Consider the following 18,821-nt stretch of genomic DNA (forward strand, 5'->3'; position numbering starts at 1 on the left):
GATTACAATATGGATTGAATACGTGGCTATCATGCATGCATGATAATCTTTTCATTTGTAGCTCCCAAACGTATAGATATAGCTAGTTGTATATCATAGTACATCAGCTCCTCTTAGCCATGCTCTATTCAGCTAAATCTGTGAGGCAGAAACATGTATAGCTAAGTGGTAGTGGTGTTGAACATAAATGAGATCACAATGATTAGTATGCATGCTCTTTAGCCTAGTGACACTTTGTCAGCCTTAACACCAAATAAAGCATTTGCATACTGAAAAGCAGAATTCAGTGAAGCACAAAGCAGGGTACTAGTAGCTATTAGCTAGTCCACTGGCAATCCCTAGTAAAGTGCAACTATATTTACATTTATGGGCTTTCAGATTTTTGCTGTTGTGATAGTCAACTTATTTCTAGATGTGCCAGGTTATGAAGACTGATCTATAGCCTAGCCAGCACCATAACCCACAACATGGGGTCATATCAGAAGGTAACTGATACAGATTTAACATTCATAGACAAAGTGGGTGAATACGGTATTATGAAACTGTAAAATATTGCTAAATGGCTGAGTTGGTAGCTACATATTATAACTCTAATCAATTAAACCAACTAACGCATTTTTTGAATTATATAATTCATTTAAAAATACTTATAGCCGTAGTGGAAAGCACTGCTAATTATCTGAATAAACAAAAACCACAATTAAAATTTTTGTAACTGGAGATGCACTCACAATCGAAACCTGTTTAGGAAGAACTCGAGGAAAAGGAAGCTATACTCTCCTGGAACAGAGTTGAACAATAGGTATAGTCTTGTGTTGGTAGTGATGCATAGTTCCAGAAATGATACACATAGAGGATTTTGTTGGCCAAGTACTAACTTAGAAAGGAAAGGGGGTAGGCTATAGCCCCCTCCCTGTTGCATATACATGTGAAATGCAGAAGCTGATATTGGAATTAATCATGAAAGTACAATAAGGACTTTCCCGAGTCCCTCTACTTTTAGATCAATATACATGCAGCGGAACTTAAATCCCTTGAGACCAGGAGTGGTCCATAAGTCTGAAAAGTCCGTATCTCTGAAATTGGGTATAATTAAATTCAGTATTATCAACTACCCTAATAGAACAGTCACTTCCATAATAGAAGTCATTTCCATAGTTCGGTTAACCAAGAATCTGGATAATTGAGGTTCCACTGTACTTACAGTTAATTTGGGTTGGTTGACCAAGAAAATCAAAATGTGTAAAAACACTCCCATACTAACTAACCAATGAAAGTTCGTAGCAACTGGCAAGTTAATTTTAAATGTGACAATGTAGTACCGGTATTTCACAGACAACCAATGTGAAATTATCATATCAATTTTTCACACCACTGTATAGCAAAAATTAATGGTGTTCACTCTTTGCTTATCATGCCAGGTTTGCACAGTTGATGTTTGTAGAAACTACACATTCATACATGCACAATCATGAGATTTTGAACGCTAAGTGATAAGAGTAGTTCAATTATAATTTGTACTGGTACTTAAATACAATCAAAAGTACTCATTGTATTTAAGTACATAACCTTGAAATCATAATGTACTTGCTCCTGTACCATTTATGAGTGCACAAATGTACTTGCACTCCTCAAACAAGATCCCAACCACTATGATTAATATCATTTTTTTTGACAAGTACTCCACAAAATGTTTGAGCATCAATACCATCACAAATACAGCACAGTTAGTGATATATAAACAACTGCTACCTACAACTGATGTGATACTATACAGTTACACTATGGTACAGATTAACTGGTACCTGTACAAACCTATGAAAAAGAAATACATGTAACTAATCAGCCTATACAATCCATTCTCTCAGTACTATAGTTTGTGTGGTGGGGAATGGGTTAATCCGATACACTGACGTCTCTTCTTTATTGAGTAGGCCTCGTCTATTGTTCAAAGCAGAGCCATGCTCTTGGTTGTTATTCTTTGCCATTGTTGTTGTAACATGTTGGTTGGAGTTATTCTCCTTGCCTGTGGCCAGTAATGATGGTGCTAATTTGGCAGTTTCTGTAGTAGTAGTGGAGTCAGGTTTTGTCACAACCTCAGCATTGTTCTGGCGGTGTTGCAGTGAGGACAACTATATACACAAAAGAATTAGACAGATTCATACGATAACTGATACAACAATGAAGGAAACAATGTTAGATTTGTGTGCCTAAAATAATTCTTTATCTTCAAACTTATATAATACATACATCATCAAGCATGTATGTACAATATGCTAAATATGCACTTGGGATATATACCAATCTGAAGAGGGTAAACAATACTATATTTCTTTGTATGTATTCCTGATCTCACCATAGCACAACCCATATAGTATGTTCACGTTGAGCTGAATCCTCAAAAACATTTAATAACTCATGGATGCAATTACACATGATCTTGAAATTTGGCTCATTTGTAGTACTGCTTGACCCACTAAAAATATTTCAAAATCTTTTTGTTCAAATGTTTGACATAACATTTACAGCCAATCAAAATTTTCACAATACATTTCCTATGGGGAAGCCATATAAGTACAGTGTTCATTACAGCCCTTTCCTGAACTTGTAATGGAGCCAAACCGTACGTGTCTGTTGTTGACACCTTTGCTGTTACCAATAATCATCTGGTTGGCTGAAATGTTAACTCGGTTTAGAAAAAATCCACTTTTAATTTTTAGCTGTTTTTCAGGATTCAGCTCAACGTGAACATACTATGGTACTGATTACAATTAAATTACGCATGCATACCGGTGATCGAGCCATCTTTCGCCCACCGGCATGACCAACTGGTGACACCCTTTTCCTAGAGATCGTTGTTACTGCGGTCTCCTCCTTACTATCATGGCCAAGTCTGTTATCAGTTGTCGATGACACTTCTTGATTAGTTATCCTATATGTTTGTATACACACACACTAGTGAATTAACATTCATAATACAGCATATGTACTGTACAACATGTAGCCATGCACACTATACTACATTAGCTATATGCCATCATTTACTTGTTGGATATTCCGTGAACATGTGATGGGTCATCCTTGACTTTCTTTGGAGAATGAAAGGTGTACTGTGTACGAGTGTGCAGTCTACTAGTCTCTCCGTGAGCCAGTGATGTGTCCCTTGCTACAGGACTGCGGAAACTCCATGTCTCGGCTCTCTTCACTCGATAATGTTGTCTCTGTTGAGGGGAATTCTTTAGATCCCGCACTTTAACAGCAATGCCACAATCGGAAACACCTTTCTCCTTCTGCAAGGAAATATTCTCAAATTGTTTAATCTTACTCTGAACATTATCTGTCTTCTTCAGTGGCCTTCGTGACAATGGGACCATTTCTTTGTAAAACTTGGGCATGCTAGTTGACTTATTAGAATTAGCAGGCACAGATAACCGAGGTCTGGTAACACCGGTAGATTCATTAGTGACATTTTTAGCATCCACATGTAAAGATTTCGCTAGTTTATCAGAGATATTGGAACTTGATTCAGGAAGTCTAGAAATTGCTGTAGTTGAGCTCATGGATCGACGACCAGTCACCCATGGATAGCTTCTATAACTAGTAGTAGTAGTAGTAGTAGTAGTAGTGACAGGCTGCGATTTTTCCTCCTCCACTAAAATTATCAACAGACAAGTTAATGTGTGCTACATCTATTCTATCACAAACATGAACATCTGTGTACAAAATGCTATTAAAAATATTGAAACAAAAAGTACATATAGAAATGTATGCAAACATGGTTAAACAATGCCTCAATATGTATGTAAACTATCTATGCAGACCAATGAATAATGGAATGCTGAAAGGGATTTTTTCATGGCCATGTTGTAGTAACACCTGCGCATTCACTATACATCACTTCCTAAACAGCTTCTCTTCAAATGACTTTACTGAATACAATAGAAAACCTTCCCAAACAATGGCTTAAGATACACACACCCACATGTACTCACCAGTACTTCTTGAAGAAGTGGAGTTGGGTACATCATGGCTGACCGTAGAAGCATTATCATTGACAATCACAACTGGAGCAGAGTTAGTTGCCAAGTTTTCTCCATTGTCAGCCGTCCCTTCATCAAAATCAATATTTGCACAGCCGGTGTAATGGATCACATTTACAGGACGAGTATTAGCGGCAGTATGTGACTGCCTCTTTGTCCCCCATGGGTCAGGACTATAACAAGGGACAAAGCCATGCATCTCTTTTTTACAGCGTTGATAATCATCCTGCCAGCTTGTCGAGCACATTGTTGTTGCACTTTCTTTTGTCCCAACATTGACACAGTGATGTGGAGAACCAGTGTAGTCCAGTATCTCATTGTTGGACACTGACTGAGCTGTTGATAATGGTGTGACATAATTAGGAGAATACCTATATGAAAAATCACAACATAAGTGACACTTTCATCCACACAGTGTATTCACTATGGACATACATACATACTGTACCACGTACAAAATATAGGCAATTGGGTGTCCAAAATTCTGAGCATGTTGTCTGGTGGTTATTCAATTAGATATTTTTATTAAACTTGAGTTACCAAGCAGACTGGGAATGCTGCACTATATTGTAGTGTTCCACCAATACAGAAAAATATCTACCAATCCGATACCTAGCAGTAAATTTCACCAATACAGATAATTTCCATATACAATTTACACATCTCTCAAGTTAGCTATGTGTGACTGTTCTATAAAGATAAGTGTGGTGACTGTTCTATTAGAGTATTTCGATACAAAGAGTAATAATTATATGAACTCCTGGTAGCAGTTGCTCAATGTTTAACAAGCACCTTTATACTAGAATAATGCTTAACACTACAGGTGTATTTCCAGCCTGTTATACACCAAGTTTTTTCTAGTATTTATGATGATAGTTATGATGACAGTTGGCACGAGTGGATAGTGGACAATAATCAGTATCAGAATACCTAAAGAACCGTTGCCGATTGATATCAAAATGCCCAATATCGACTTCGATTTGATACCAATCCGATTATCATATTGTGAACAATTTACCACATTTTTTAATACTAGTTAAAGCACCGTTGCGCGTACAATATGGAAATAAAAGCACGAGGGAGTGGGCAAGAGACTAATATAGCACAAGGCGAAGCCAATTACTATATTAGGCTCAAGACCATGTCTGAGTGCTTTTATTTTCACATTGTACAAGCGTAGTGGTGCTTTAACTGGTTCAAAATGCTGTCTTGTCGTCTTGTTTGGAACGTTCATTTCATGAAATCAAACCGCATTGGTTTTCAGTTATCAGACAATCAGCAAGTGTCTATGTAGTACAAGTGTGGTAGTAAAATAAATAGTATCCTTTTGGCTACTTTTGGCGATTGGCTACTTTTTGCGATTAGAAATGTTACGCACATGACCTTGTTTTTCGTAAATATTTTCCAATCAATGCATAACTGTTCTTTATTTTGCAAACCAATGCATAACTGTTCTTTATTGTGACGCAAATAGAAAATATAATACACTAGAATACGTTACAGAAAATAAAGCACACCTTTTGCTTTGATCTCACCCACACAAAGTACTTTAATCAGAATTATGACATGGAACAAACAACCAAGACGACCAGTCATATACTGACGCAGACGCCAGTTATTAAGTCCACATGGTGTATACTACGTGTTAAGCAAAGCAGAAAATCGCCAAACAAGCCAGAAGTATTACAGCTGCCTGTAATAATGCCAATTTCCAAAAAGCTTTACTGATTAGTGGTACCTAAACCAGTTTAAAATGTGAAAGACACAATTTTGCACAAATAATAATCTCCTAGCGGAAGCTCCCAGCTGGTATTTATAAGCTTAAATAGTTTAGTTAATTTCTTCTCCAAAAATAATAAGTGCATCCACCTATGTAATAACCAGAGTCTACGATGAGTATAATATATAGTGACATACAGTATGTACCTGTGTTTCTCAGCCAAGTCACTGCTAATTTCAGCCAACAGATTGGAGCATGTTATTTTGCCATTTGCATCAGAGTCCAAACTCTTTTGCACACCATCTGACAATTCACTATGCTTACTGTCAACATTTTCATTACTTCGTTTTTGGGATACAGGTGACTGGTCAGCATGTTCATCTTCAGCAGAAGTAAACAACTGTTTGCAGACATCTTCACTGGCTAGTTGATTAACAATCACTTCATCTGTGGAGTATATCTCACTAGATTCAGGGTCTTTGTCAACATCAGAATAGTACTGAGGAGTGTCAACAAGCAAACGAGTTGTAGTTGGTTGCACTGAAGCGGGTTGTGAAAATTTGAAACATGTTTCAACTAGACCATCTTTAGTTTTCATACTTGGAGACACACAGTCATTCAAAAGTCTGTCTTGGTGGTTACCTGTAACATTTGGTGGACTAGCGCTGTTCTGTTTAAAAGCTTTAATGCTAGGACGATGCAAGTTTTCTGCAATGGGATATCGCTTGTCTGTGATGTTACGAATAAGTGGATGTGAAGTGGACTTTTTGATTGAAGAATTGTGTGTACTACTTTTTACATCATCCTGATGATTCGTGGGCTGAAAAATCGATGAGGAACTGGAATATGGATTAGCGGTCACAAGATTGCAAAGAGAACCAAATTGATATGCTTCCTTCAATCCATTGTGAGCAGATAATGACCTTGGACAGCTGAGATAACTGGAAGCTTTTGCTTCAAATCTGTAAGGGCTGAGGTGTCCCTCTCGGTTATTACTAAACTTGATAAAATTGATATCCGGAGTTGCAGAGAAATACTTGACATCATCTGCAGAAATAGATGTCTTCAGTAGTGGCTGGCAGGGAACAGAGCCTGCTTTCTTGAAAGGACGACGTGTGGTAACGAACTTATCGATATCAGGTGCACCAGTATTCTCCAAACTCGACGATATGGCATCATCTACATGGCAATGCTGTTCATCATTACCTGAACTGGTTGAAGGTTTGCTCAGGTAATCTTCTTTACATGAAGTTTTCACTGTAAATTCAACAAGCGGAAAGCCATCATCATCGCTTATAGAGCGACGGATCACTGGATGACCACACAGTCTTGCCACTTCAGCATCACTGTAAGCAGCTATAGAACAGCTATTGGCAGCAGAAGTTGTGGCACTGGTGGAAGCGGTAGTGGAAATTTCACCATTGGCATCATTGTAACCAGCAAGTGATTCGGCAGAATATGATGGCTGTAGTACAAGGTAGGCATTCTTCCTCATCTTACCTACCAGTATACAACACAGTAATGACACTTAGACAAAGCACACACAGTATATGCACAGACACACGTGTACACACACACACGCACGTACACACGCGCATGTGCGCACACACACGCGCATGTGCGCACACACACGCGCATGTGCACACACACACGCGCATGTGCACACACACACGCGCATGTGCACACACACAAACAACACTTACCATAGTCAGTGTGTCTACAGCGACGAAGTATTGATTTCTTAGTAGCCTTTACAGTCAGTGGAGTACGGAACAATCTACCAGATCCCAACTTGCTGCTGCCAACAGACTGTTGTAAGATGGCTTGTCTACATGTATATGAATTTTTTATAAAGACAAAACCCTTTAAATTGACACAAACTATAACAATGCAGATCCCTACTACTGTATAGCAGGAAACTTTTCTTCACAAGGTTAAATTTTCAAAAAAAAAATTAAATCATGTTTTAAAAATACCGTTTTGTAGAAATACAAGTACCAATATAATTACATTTTAGAAGTGGTAGCTCATCAAGGTGAAAGTATTAAAAAAATCCAGGTGTTTGTTTTCTACCTCTGAAAGATGAACATGTATAGCCTACACAAGCAAGTTTTGGATCCCAAGAGAATGTCATTTAGTTAGAGCAAATAAACTACCTAGAAGGGCTGAAAAAGCTAGTTGTGGCTCATTCTGTCATGTAGGCCATTTGGATTGATTTCTGGCTAAGAAACACATGGTGGTCGGAACCTAGCTACAGAAGAAGGAGTATAGCGCTTCTACCAAGGCCTTATCAACTGTACCTATACTTAGCTCAACAATCAAAGCAACAAATTCTACTGTACATGGAATTTGCAAATCCTTATATTAAAGGTGCAGCATGGTAACAAAGTTGCTGCTTAATATATATATAGTCAAGCACTTTTCCCCAGAAATTTACCTTTTAAAAACTTTGGCATAGTGAAATTCCATGAAATGTTGGGACAGGCAGTGATTTTATGTACAGAGAAGGTACAATTTTTCTTTCTACTTGTATACACATATCAGGAGCTCATAAGTGCTGCACCTTTGGTACCTATAAGCTCCTGTGTATACAGAAATGAGCTTCATAAGTAAACTTGCAGTCCTTGCAGAATTACCTGGAAATTTGTTATCAGAGAACAGTTTCTGTAGCCCATGAAACAAAGATCACACAAATGCTAAACTTAGAAATTTTAAGTTGGATTAGGGACCCAAGAATAAAAAAAAGGAACAGCGAAGCAAGAGAGATTGCCTATACACAGAGTTGGGGTAGTTACTTCAGAAAAGTAGCTAGTTACTAGATACACGTTACTTTTATCCCATGTAACTTAGTTACAGTTACTTTTCAAAAGGTAACTAAGTACTCTAGTTACTAGTCACTTTCATAGTATAAATTATGACTTGTTTTTAGCTTTTGTAACATGAATTTTGCTCAGATTTGCATCATCAAGGGATTTAATACATATGTACACTTAAAATAATAATTCTGTTGCAATTTCAGGTCAGTTTAATTATTGCTACATCTGTTACTCAAGCTGAATCATAGAAAACAGTACACAGAATCTGTCTACTTAATGTGGCTGTAGCATATATGGCACAAAACTTGAAGTGCTCTTGCTTTTAAAGCATAATTAGTTATAGTTACAATGTAATTATTGTAATTAGTTATTATTGTAACTTAGTTACTTTTCATACAATTACTCCTAGTTACAAGTTACTATTACAAAGCAAGTAACTAGTTATATTACTAGTTACTTTAAGAGTAATCTGTTACGTAACTTAGTTACAAAAGTAACTAGTTACCCCCAACTCTGCCTATACAGTACCTGCAGATATACATTCTACATTTCAGTTTATAAACCACGACTGAAGTAGGGATTAAAATGTCTTTTTATAAAAGTATATCTGCAGGTATAGGAAACATGCCCCCTCTTGTTTCAATACCTTTTTTTGCTGTTCCTTTGTTTTTCACAACTTTTTTTTATTCTTGGGTCCCTAATATAAATTTCTAATTTTCCCCTCTATACTGTATTTGTTTGCTTACTTAAAAATAACATTATGACTATTGAACCTGCATATAATGCAGAATGGCACCAGGCATACCATAAAATAAATTTTGCATTTGAACACGTGCCCCAACAGTCAGTTACTGATAGTGCAGTGATCATACACTTTGTCTTCAGCTAAGTTCCGCCAATTACACAAAAATACAAATGAAGAACAGTACAAGCAATTATTACGGAAATACGGGAGATAAGCTTAACTAATAGATACCACCACAGCCGCAGGGAAGCCATATTATGCTACAGCAAATCGACACCTTGCATTGTCAGCGAAAAGAACTGGGACACAAAGGAGGATAAAAAAAAACTCCATGATGCGTGTATTGTACATGTACTGCAATTGGCGAAAAGGCACGTCTCAGGATGAAGCAATGTCAAACAGTAATCAAATCAAGATCGTAGCCATATGCATTGTAGTCACAGAGCTGGGCGATATGAGATTTGTCAAAGCCGGTATGGTATTATAGAAAACATCACAGTACAAACACATACCATGGTATTTAAAAAAAAAATTTATGAATAAAGTGTTAAATGAACTTACTTTTGGAAAGGGTGATAGAAGGTTATTATCTTTAACATTGGTATGGGCAGGAATAACAGGATGATGCTACAAATAAGCTGCCTCAAACTCTATAGACGGTATAGCAGTATTTTCTAAATTCATCCGGTATGGTAACAGTATCAATAAAATATCTTTCTCCCACAATATGTACCGGTATATCTAGTTAGTCAGTTAGTAGAAAATTTATAAAAGTCTATAGAAACTTGTTGGAAGGGTCTGGAGGGGCTCTGAAGGCATTTTTGGGCTTGGTTATGCGTACATAATACTGTCAAGCTGTTTAGAAGGAAAATTGAGGCTGTGCTTCGAATGATATTGAAGGGCAAGAAGCCAAATACTACATGATCCCTAATATCTACCATACTGTATGATACAAGGTATAACACATTATGTGGACCACTATCAGTTCTACTGTTTGATATTACCTCTTACTAGCTGACATCGAGTGTGGATCATGATCTACTTTGCGTTTAGCTGCTACTAATGGTGACGATGGGGTCTCTGTCCTTCCACTGTTTTCAAGATGACTGAACACATGTGGAACATACTCAGATGTTGCCTTGGTGATAGGGCTAGAAGTGGGAGTCTTGGTATCACTGTTCTTGTTCCCATATCGAGATCGGAACTTGTTACCCAGATTATGGACAAACACTGCAATGTGATGTTTACATGTATAAAAATCTACATACAATTAGTACATGTATATTGTGAATAACGTGGGCCAAAATGAGAATAAAACACCGTGTGTACATGCATAAATATTGGCAAGTTAATAATTTGTGTACACAAATACATACAGCATTATTATTATGGCAGCAAAAGTAAAAAAAATGAGTACAATTCAAACTGGTCTTGTATATCTAAGTGAGAGTTCGCAGAATCACAAAACTAAGGGTATCACTATGAAATAAGCTCCAGCATAAAACACAGGAAATTGCAGCACATGTAATGTAATGTTAATGTACTGTGCACAGAATAAATAACACAGAACACACACTTCTGGTGCGGCTCTTTTTAGTGGACTTCTTGCGGACATGTCCAGTAGTAGCCATAGCAATGTCTCCATCACTGTCTAGTTCATCACCAGTGGAGCCATCAGGGGTAACTAAAGAATCACAACAAACCAACCATAACACACTCTACAATTGTGACCTAATTTTAGAAAACCGTCAATATCCGCACAATTTTCAACATGCATTTTATTTGTTCTTTTTTTTTTCTACAAGGACAGAGGAATGGACTAGCTAAGTTTCAGCTTCATAAGTTAAGCAGCATTGGAAATACAGCACTAGACAGCCAGACTAGCAAATAAATTGATATGTACAGAAGCTATCGAGAAAAGAATCTACAGGTGCTTACATAAACCATCATAACTTACTGATACAACGGTGTACGAAATTGAATCTTCGCTCATTGTGTTCGCCATGAATTTATGCATCCACCAAGGTATAGTTTTTGCCCCAGGCATGCTTCTGTGCTCGAGAAGGAAGGTAAATTCACTGAAAAACGATTGTCGGTAAATTCTATCGTCACCGCAACGTAAAAAAAAAACGTCTGTAACTTTGAAATCCTTTTGTGTATGGAGATGAAACAAAGATTTTTGTACTCTCTATGAACAGGCGAACACGATGATGCCTAGGATTTATCCATTGGAGGCTTAATTCGCCCACCAGTGAGGCAGTAAAACCTTGCACAATTTTTTTTCTGGAGCTTGCGTTTTTTACCTATAGTTTTAAATGTGTTTTATTACAAAAGTACTATTGTGCGTATATCGACGGTTTTCCAAAATTCGGTCACAATTATTGTTGTTGTAAGCTGTATACATACAGACCTAGTACAGATATTGGTACTGTAGGAACTCGGGATTATCTAAACCTTTAGTCCAAACACAGAATATTCAGTTTGGTTAGGCCTCTTTTTGTACTGTATCCTCTATTAGAACAGTATGCTTTGATCTTTGGGAAATAATTAGGTCTTTATAAACACCTAAAATAGGTCACCAAGAGTTAGTAACCTCCTGAGTAATTTATTCATACTTCAACACAGAGTACTTAAACAACATTCTTATTGAATCCATTTTATTTATAGATCACTTATTTCAACATTTACACACTTGAATTGGCACATACTAGAGGATAATAAAGTTAGATGTCACTACTGTACTGTGAAAATAACCCTATAAAACAAGTCAGGTTTTCGCTCAGCAGATTACATATTGTAACTAGTACTATACAGTACCTTCAGTTCTCTGGATAACATCTGACCAAATTAGCCAACATCTGACCATAACATTGTATTTGGCAGGACATAATGTCATATCAAAGACAGGTCAAAGGAGCCCAAAAAGCTCAGTGTGCATATTAGTTGACTGTTTATTTGGTGACATTCAATTAAGCCACCCAAAGGAGTGACCACAAATGTACCAATGCCAACCTCTCTGCTGTTCAGAAACTCCACAAAAGGGAGTACGTAAACAGTGGAATGGACTACTGGAATGGTGTAATGAAATTTTGCAATTATTTTTTTACATGCATACAAGCAGTGTTGGGCAAGTTACTTTGTAAAAGTAACTGGTTACATATTACATATTACTTGCAACAGAACTATTTAGTTACAGTTACATATTACCCATAAAATAAAGTAACTGTAATAATATTACATATTATATTACTTTGTGTCCACAGCCTTAAGCTGTCACGTGTGAAACTACCACCTTATCACGTGACATGATTGCGTTGTTGGACAATGTGCAAATCTTGGTTATAAGTAAGAAGCTAGTGAATAAGCTTCATTCAGTAGGCCTCGTTACTTCGTTGCGGTTAGGCGTTACTCAGAAGATTACTAACGAGATTAGTAACTTCGTTACTTTTAGTAATAATATTACGTCATATTAGACCCGTTACAGTAATTATATTTTATATTACCTGTTTTCATAGCGTATTTCGTTATATTACTTTGTTATCACAAAAGTAATAATATTACGTAACGCGTTACTCCCAACACTGCACACAAGTACAATTCCTCCCCCTTAACCCTTTAAGGACCAAAAATTGTGTGCATAGTCTACCCTGAAAGCCCACACGTTTTATGATTATTGCGCATTTAGTGTTTTAAAAAAATATAATAAGTTTATAGCATTGACAAAGCCCCTACAAATGCTCAATTGTATAACAAATTATACTAAAAGACTCGCCTGACAATAATAAACAACATTATCTAACTTACCAAAGTGTAGAACCAATGTCTTAAAAGCACTAAGGTGAGTTTCAAACACCTACACGCGACCGATTTCTTCGTGACACAATCAATAAAAACAGTCCGCCATTTTAGTTTTTTAAAACCGCATCACGTGATCTTGTATATCAAATTATTTGCTTCTAAATAGTGCGCACTCTGAGCTTTATTTGAAGTTAATACGATGAACACAGCCAAAGTTATGGAGCGATTTCTACAAGGTTAGTTTTATTGTTGTGTAAATATTAAATGTTTGTACTTTGTTAGGAATTTTACACAGGCTTAGTTTTGCGTGATAAGTTGGCCTTATATATCAAAAGAATCGCCTATGAATGGTGAATACAATGGCCCCTGTTTCGATCTAATAGCTTCATTTGTTGCGGAGTTATAGCTCTTTGTTTACTGCCAATAATCTTGGACGTAATATTACGGCGCTGGTCTTTAGAGCAATACCTACTTTGGACGTAATATTACGGCAGCGGTCCTTAAAGGGTTAAGTGCAAATAAATATGATTCCCTTTGAAGTTAACTCTTTTAGCATCACTATAGAATGCCAATGTAATGAACATGCACAATATATAGCAGATTATTGGGAACACCAAGAAGACTCCCCTTGTTCACAAATGTGTCACATTGCACACTACACTGAACCTTCATTAATTAATTTAATTAACCCTTTCATGGCTGTAACCAGATTTTTCTGGCACAATAGCATAAAACACGTGCTGAGTGTAATTTCAACATGCTAGCGCTTTTGTTGTGCATTTCGTAGTAAGATGTGCGAATCCTAAAGTGGGCACGTCCACAGAGGTTCTGTTTGTGGGATAATTACATAGTTTGTGTACTGGTTTATTACATAACCTAGTAAAACTTTTCTTTCAAAAATAGGGCTATTTCGTTTATATTTGAGTTGATAGTCACGTTTTGAGCAATGATACACCATTTTAGATAGGCTAAGGGCTAAGGGAACCAGCAAATGGTTGTTGATGGTTTTTCAGACGTGTGGCGTGATTCAATTGTGTGCACACTGAATTTGTGATAAAACTAAAGAAACCGGCCATGAAGCAATATAAAGTAGTTCAATACATTGTAACACGTATTTGTAGACAGTGTATTTGCGGCCGCCTGTATCTCAAGGCTGCTTTTAGCATATTTTGTAGTTTTGTCGTCTTACTTTGTGGTTTTATTTACGTAAACAAAAACAACTTAGTCAAGATTGTTAGTCCATGGCATCTAGAGATAGTAACCAAGTGGTTTAGTGTACCTATACAGCATGATTCGGCATGCCTTGTAAAGCGCGCTGGGAAATTCAGCCATGAAAGGGATAATTATATAATTATTATAATTATTAAGACAGTTATAGGTTTAAGTTTCAGCAAGTGATAAAGTATCGAGTCATACATCATACAAGTGTTACATGTATAGTGAGAAGTATGCTAAAAGAGCAAAGAGCTGACTAGCACTTCAAGGGGAATCCTATTTATTTACTTACTTAAGGGGGAGGAGTTGTACATATTTAGATGTAAAAATGATATTGAACCTTAAAAAACTTCATCCCATCATTCAAGGGCGTAGGGAGGGGAGGGTTCCAAGAGGTTTAGGACTCTCCTGTAAAATTTAGACTTCACAGCAGGACCCTAACACACCATTTAGTGTGGCAGGACAAAATGAGTGAGTAATAGTGTGTGACACAGCACAACAATTGATAAAGCTCGCACATGACTTATCTATCAGGGAAGGATGTACAGAGGTAACATGAGCCCTCTTGAAAACTTTTTAAAAAAAAGACCAATATACTCTAATAGAGCAGTCAGGTATATACACTAATAGAGCAGCCACGTATTTATTGTTAAATACTATCCCACTAGGGACCTGTGAGGAGGCACAACATGCAGTCTACACATGCGCTAAAGGAGCCACAAAAGTCTGGATCTGAGATCTTCTCTTAATCATTGACTTGTCTCCAGCAAGGGGGTAAAGCACTCTAATAGAACATGCATGTAATTATCTGTAATGTTAAGGAACTTCATTATAGTCAGTATGTATTCGTTCACCTGGGCCCAGCCAAATACAGTAATACCACAGAAGTGAACATGTGTTCACTTCCAATGGTTTTGTACTGGAACAGGCATGTTTTCATGTTGTAAACCTGTCTGTGCACCTGAATCATCCATACCAAATGCATGGGATAATTTTAAGCCTCATAACTCACTTGTTCTTGCCCTTATCAAAGCACTTTTTAAACTAACAGTTCTGGTGTTTAAAGTGCTTTGCAATGGCAGTGCTGCTAAATGTTTGGGCAGTTGGCCCTTGTAACAAGAAACAAGGGGAACGAAGTTTTTCAGCCATTATTCTAACATTAAATGCAAAATTGACCATGATCTTATACTGCTATAGCTTTGGTGTGCATGCAGTGTTTAACAATATAGAACTCCAGAAAATGTATCACTTGGGCATGTAAAATGAATCCACATGCTATGCATATTAATTTGCAGTTATAATGTTTTGATTTTAAGTCATCTCATTTAATTTGTGCCAGTGGATTCAGTGGGATAACTATCACTTACAGATGCATATGTGTCTGTGTTATGTTGCCTGTTTCCACTAGGTAGCTTTATCTATAGTACTAGCTTCATCCCAGAGGCACTTATAGGCATTATAATTAAAGTATTTTTGGACAAAATATAGCAATTTGCTGAGTTTTGATTCATTAAAATATTGACAGTCTCTCAGTGGCTGACACCTGCTTTTGGTAACTCAATACTACTGTTGGAGCCCCCCTTCACAGAATCCTGGCTATGCCCCTGCAATTCCAATATTCTATTCCACTGTTTACATGCTTTCCTCACAAATATTACTTTAATAGTACCTCAGCACAAAAAAATGAATCCTCAGCACAACAAAGAATGCCCACAGCCAAGAGTGTCTTACATCAAACAACAGGCAGTGTCACTTGTGTCCATGCAATGTATAAGTATATATATTAGAGATGGACTGATACCACTTTTTAAACCAATATTTCCGATACGAGTATTTGTACTGAAATTATTTGCCGATACTGATACTATACATTGAAGCCTAGACAAGTTTATTATAGAAATTTCATTGTTGTGATACATAGCTAGCTATTAAAATTGATTGATCTCAGTTCAATCAAGTTTTAAAATATTCATTGTGTAACAGCTAAACATGATAAACATCACGGTGGATTACTAATTTCTTGATTTGAGGTAGTTTTCTTGTATGCTTATTGATAAGGCAATTAATTGCGTGGGCAACTGATAATTGTACAGTGTTTGTTACAGCTTTTCAACCAAACCTTTTCATGAAAAAGCAAGCCAAGTAGTCATAAACTTATTTCTTGAGGAACAACTGCACTACCATTTAATTACAAAGGATTCATGTGCTCTAATATATTAGAATACACACGGAGCAATTGCAGCAATACTTGGAAAACAGTAACAAAGGCTTTGTTTCGCTACTTTGTTAGCTCAACTAAGTTACTGATTAGGTTAACTAAGTTATTAGCTACTGGAAACTTAGCTAGAGATGGTTTAATAAAAGTGGCGAGTATCTACTGTGGTATCTGCATGTACCTTGTATTACCGATACCAATCCGATACTAATATCACTGGTATTGGCATCAATACCAAAATGTCCTGACGAAAACACAGTTGTCCAGACATATATACTAAAGGTGGACAGATACCGATACCGGTATCTGTATCAGTCCACCTTTAGTATACAACTGTGTTTTCGTCAGGACATTTTGTGCTGCACTTAGATAAAAAATATGTGGCGCAAAAACATTTTACACACTTTATAAAATTACTTCCATATTCAGTGAAAGACACAAATTGTAATACATCACTAGATCTACCTTTTCATGAACAGTACAATTTTATCTTTCAATTATTTCTGTACGATGAAGCAAGCTTGAGTTACATGTGTTTGTTTACATTGAGGCATTTCTAAGCTTTATTTTCTATAGGCATTGTACAAATCAATTGTTTTGCTTCTTTTTCACTTCCCTTTCATACACATATGTTGACGGTAGGCTTACCTAGACCTTCAGGAGTATCCCCTAGATCCCTCCACCTGTAACCTACTCCATAATCATCAACCAGTTGCCTGGCAACAGAAGCAATCACCTCGGGCACAAGACCAATCTGACTGCAATTCTCAATTAGAATCTCTATTACAGATGTTGATGCTTCCAAGGGTGTTTCACGGCCACTTGAGGTAGAACGACTGGCAACAGTTGCCATGGTAGTAGCAGTAGTCATTGGTAACAGGTTTGGTGCCATCACTAGTGCTAGGTTGACAGTGTCCATCAAATTGCAATCAGAATGAATACTGACTTGGTGTAGAAAATGACACAAGACCTATTAGGTAGGCTAAGGTGCATAAGTGATTTTACACATATGTACACACATAGTCCATGCACATATACATCAGGGGCTTCCCTAAAGAGAGGTAAAGCAGTGGTGCTGCACTGCTCTACTTCATTTTTGATGCGGTAAAAGAAATGTATATAATTTATTTAAAAAATGACTTTGATGTTGGTAGCAAACTGACAATTTTACTGCTCTACTTTATTTTGCTGGGACAGCTCTGTACATGTACTTACAAGGCACTATAATCAAACCCTAACTGTAAGTGTCACTACATTCAATAAAAGATTATACAAGGCAATGGATCTACATAGCAAAAACAACAGCTGGCTTTCACTGGTCTTATCATGTGTGACCTTTTCATAAACTAACCAACAAACACCACAAAGACATACAAGTACACACATCACACCATTTATAATATCTATTATCTAACCTTGACACAGTTTAAATGTGCTTCAGGCAGCAGAAGACATAACAACATTATACAGTTCACTTTCCTCTTGTATGGGAATGCATGAGTGCTGGCAAAGACTGGAGCTAGGTGATTGGTAAGCAAAGGATCGGGCAGCTCACGAAGGAATAGCTTCAACAGGCAGGCAACATCATGTGGCTTGTGGTGATCAGCTATACTGCCTCCAGCTTGTATATAAGCCTATAAGAAACAGCAAATGTACAAAATGGCTACTTCATCAATGCACAAACATACATGCACATTCATATAGCTGACACTATTATCAGTAAGCTTCACCTTAATTTCCTTTAGCCTGGTTAGAGAGCCAGCTTTACGGAAGATACCTTCTAAGGTAAGATAATCTTGAAGAAAATTGATGGCATCAGCCAAAAACTTGGGTACAGCCACATCATGATGCCCACACTGTACAACACTACACCTCCAGGTGCTGCTGAGTGGCACACCAAACACTGAATTCTGGAGAAAAAAGTCTAATATGATAGATATTTAGGATGCTGTTTGTCACTTTTCGGCCTGTGCTTTTACACACGTTTTAATTGTATAATAGTACCAACGATAAATAAGCACTTACCCCATCGAGATATTGTGGACTAGGATTTCTCCTAGAAGTACAGGGAGATGGCGCGCTCAAATTGACCCCATCTTTCTCTAATGCCTGGTACGCGGCGTGTGTCACGCTCTCCCTGTTATCAAACTCAGTAATATCCTCCATCAGTAGTCAACCCCCAAACAGAAACGAACCAAACTGGCAAATTCAAACTCAAAGCCGTGGAAAATGTGAACAAACTTTTTTGAATTACGGGATTCACATTGATTGG

General features: G+C 37.1%; 1 protein-coding gene across 1 annotated transcript; it reads right to left on the minus strand.

Moving 5' to 3' along the window:
* Nucleotides 1–1,662: 1,662 nt before the first annotated feature.
* LOC136253359 (serine-rich adhesin for platelets-like) lies at nucleotides 1,663–18,807 on the minus strand. The gene is made up of 12 exons (XM_066046013.1): nucleotides 18,575–18,807; nucleotides 18,280–18,459; nucleotides 17,965–18,183; nucleotides 17,198–17,519; nucleotides 10,898–11,005; nucleotides 10,326–10,551; nucleotides 7,464–7,588; nucleotides 5,967–7,260; nucleotides 3,993–4,411; nucleotides 3,046–3,652; nucleotides 2,791–2,932; nucleotides 1,663–2,132 (listed from the first exon to the last, which is right to left on the minus strand). Exons 1-12 carry the CDS (start codon nucleotides 18,713–18,715, stop codon nucleotides 1,848–1,850), a joined length of 4,068 nt encoding a protein of 1,355 aa, XP_065902085.1. The 5' UTR covers nucleotides 18,716–18,807; the 3' UTR covers nucleotides 1,663–1,847.
* Between the last annotated feature and the right edge of the window lie 14 nt (nucleotides 18,808–18,821).

This window comes from Dysidea avara, chromosome 4 (genome assembly GCF_963678975.1).
Source record: "Dysidea avara chromosome 4, odDysAvar1.4, whole genome shotgun sequence".
NCBI classification, from domain to species: Eukaryota; Metazoa; Porifera; class Demospongiae; order Dictyoceratida; family Dysideidae; genus Dysidea; species Dysidea avara.

Bases quoted from the DNA above. Each gene is read 5' to 3' on its own strand.
- LOC136253359 (XM_066046013.1), bottom strand. From the start codon at position 18,715: ATGGAGGATATTACTGAGTTTGATAACAGGGAGAGCGTGACACACGCC. The intron at 17,520-17,964 runs GTTAGATAATAG...CCTACCTAATAG, and splicing joins CACATTTAAACTGTGTCAAG to GTCTTGTGTCATTTTCTACA. The intron at 10,552-10,897 runs GTGTGTGTTCTG...ATCACATTGCAG, and splicing joins TAAAAAGAGCCGCACCAGAA to TGTTTGTCCATAATCTGGGT.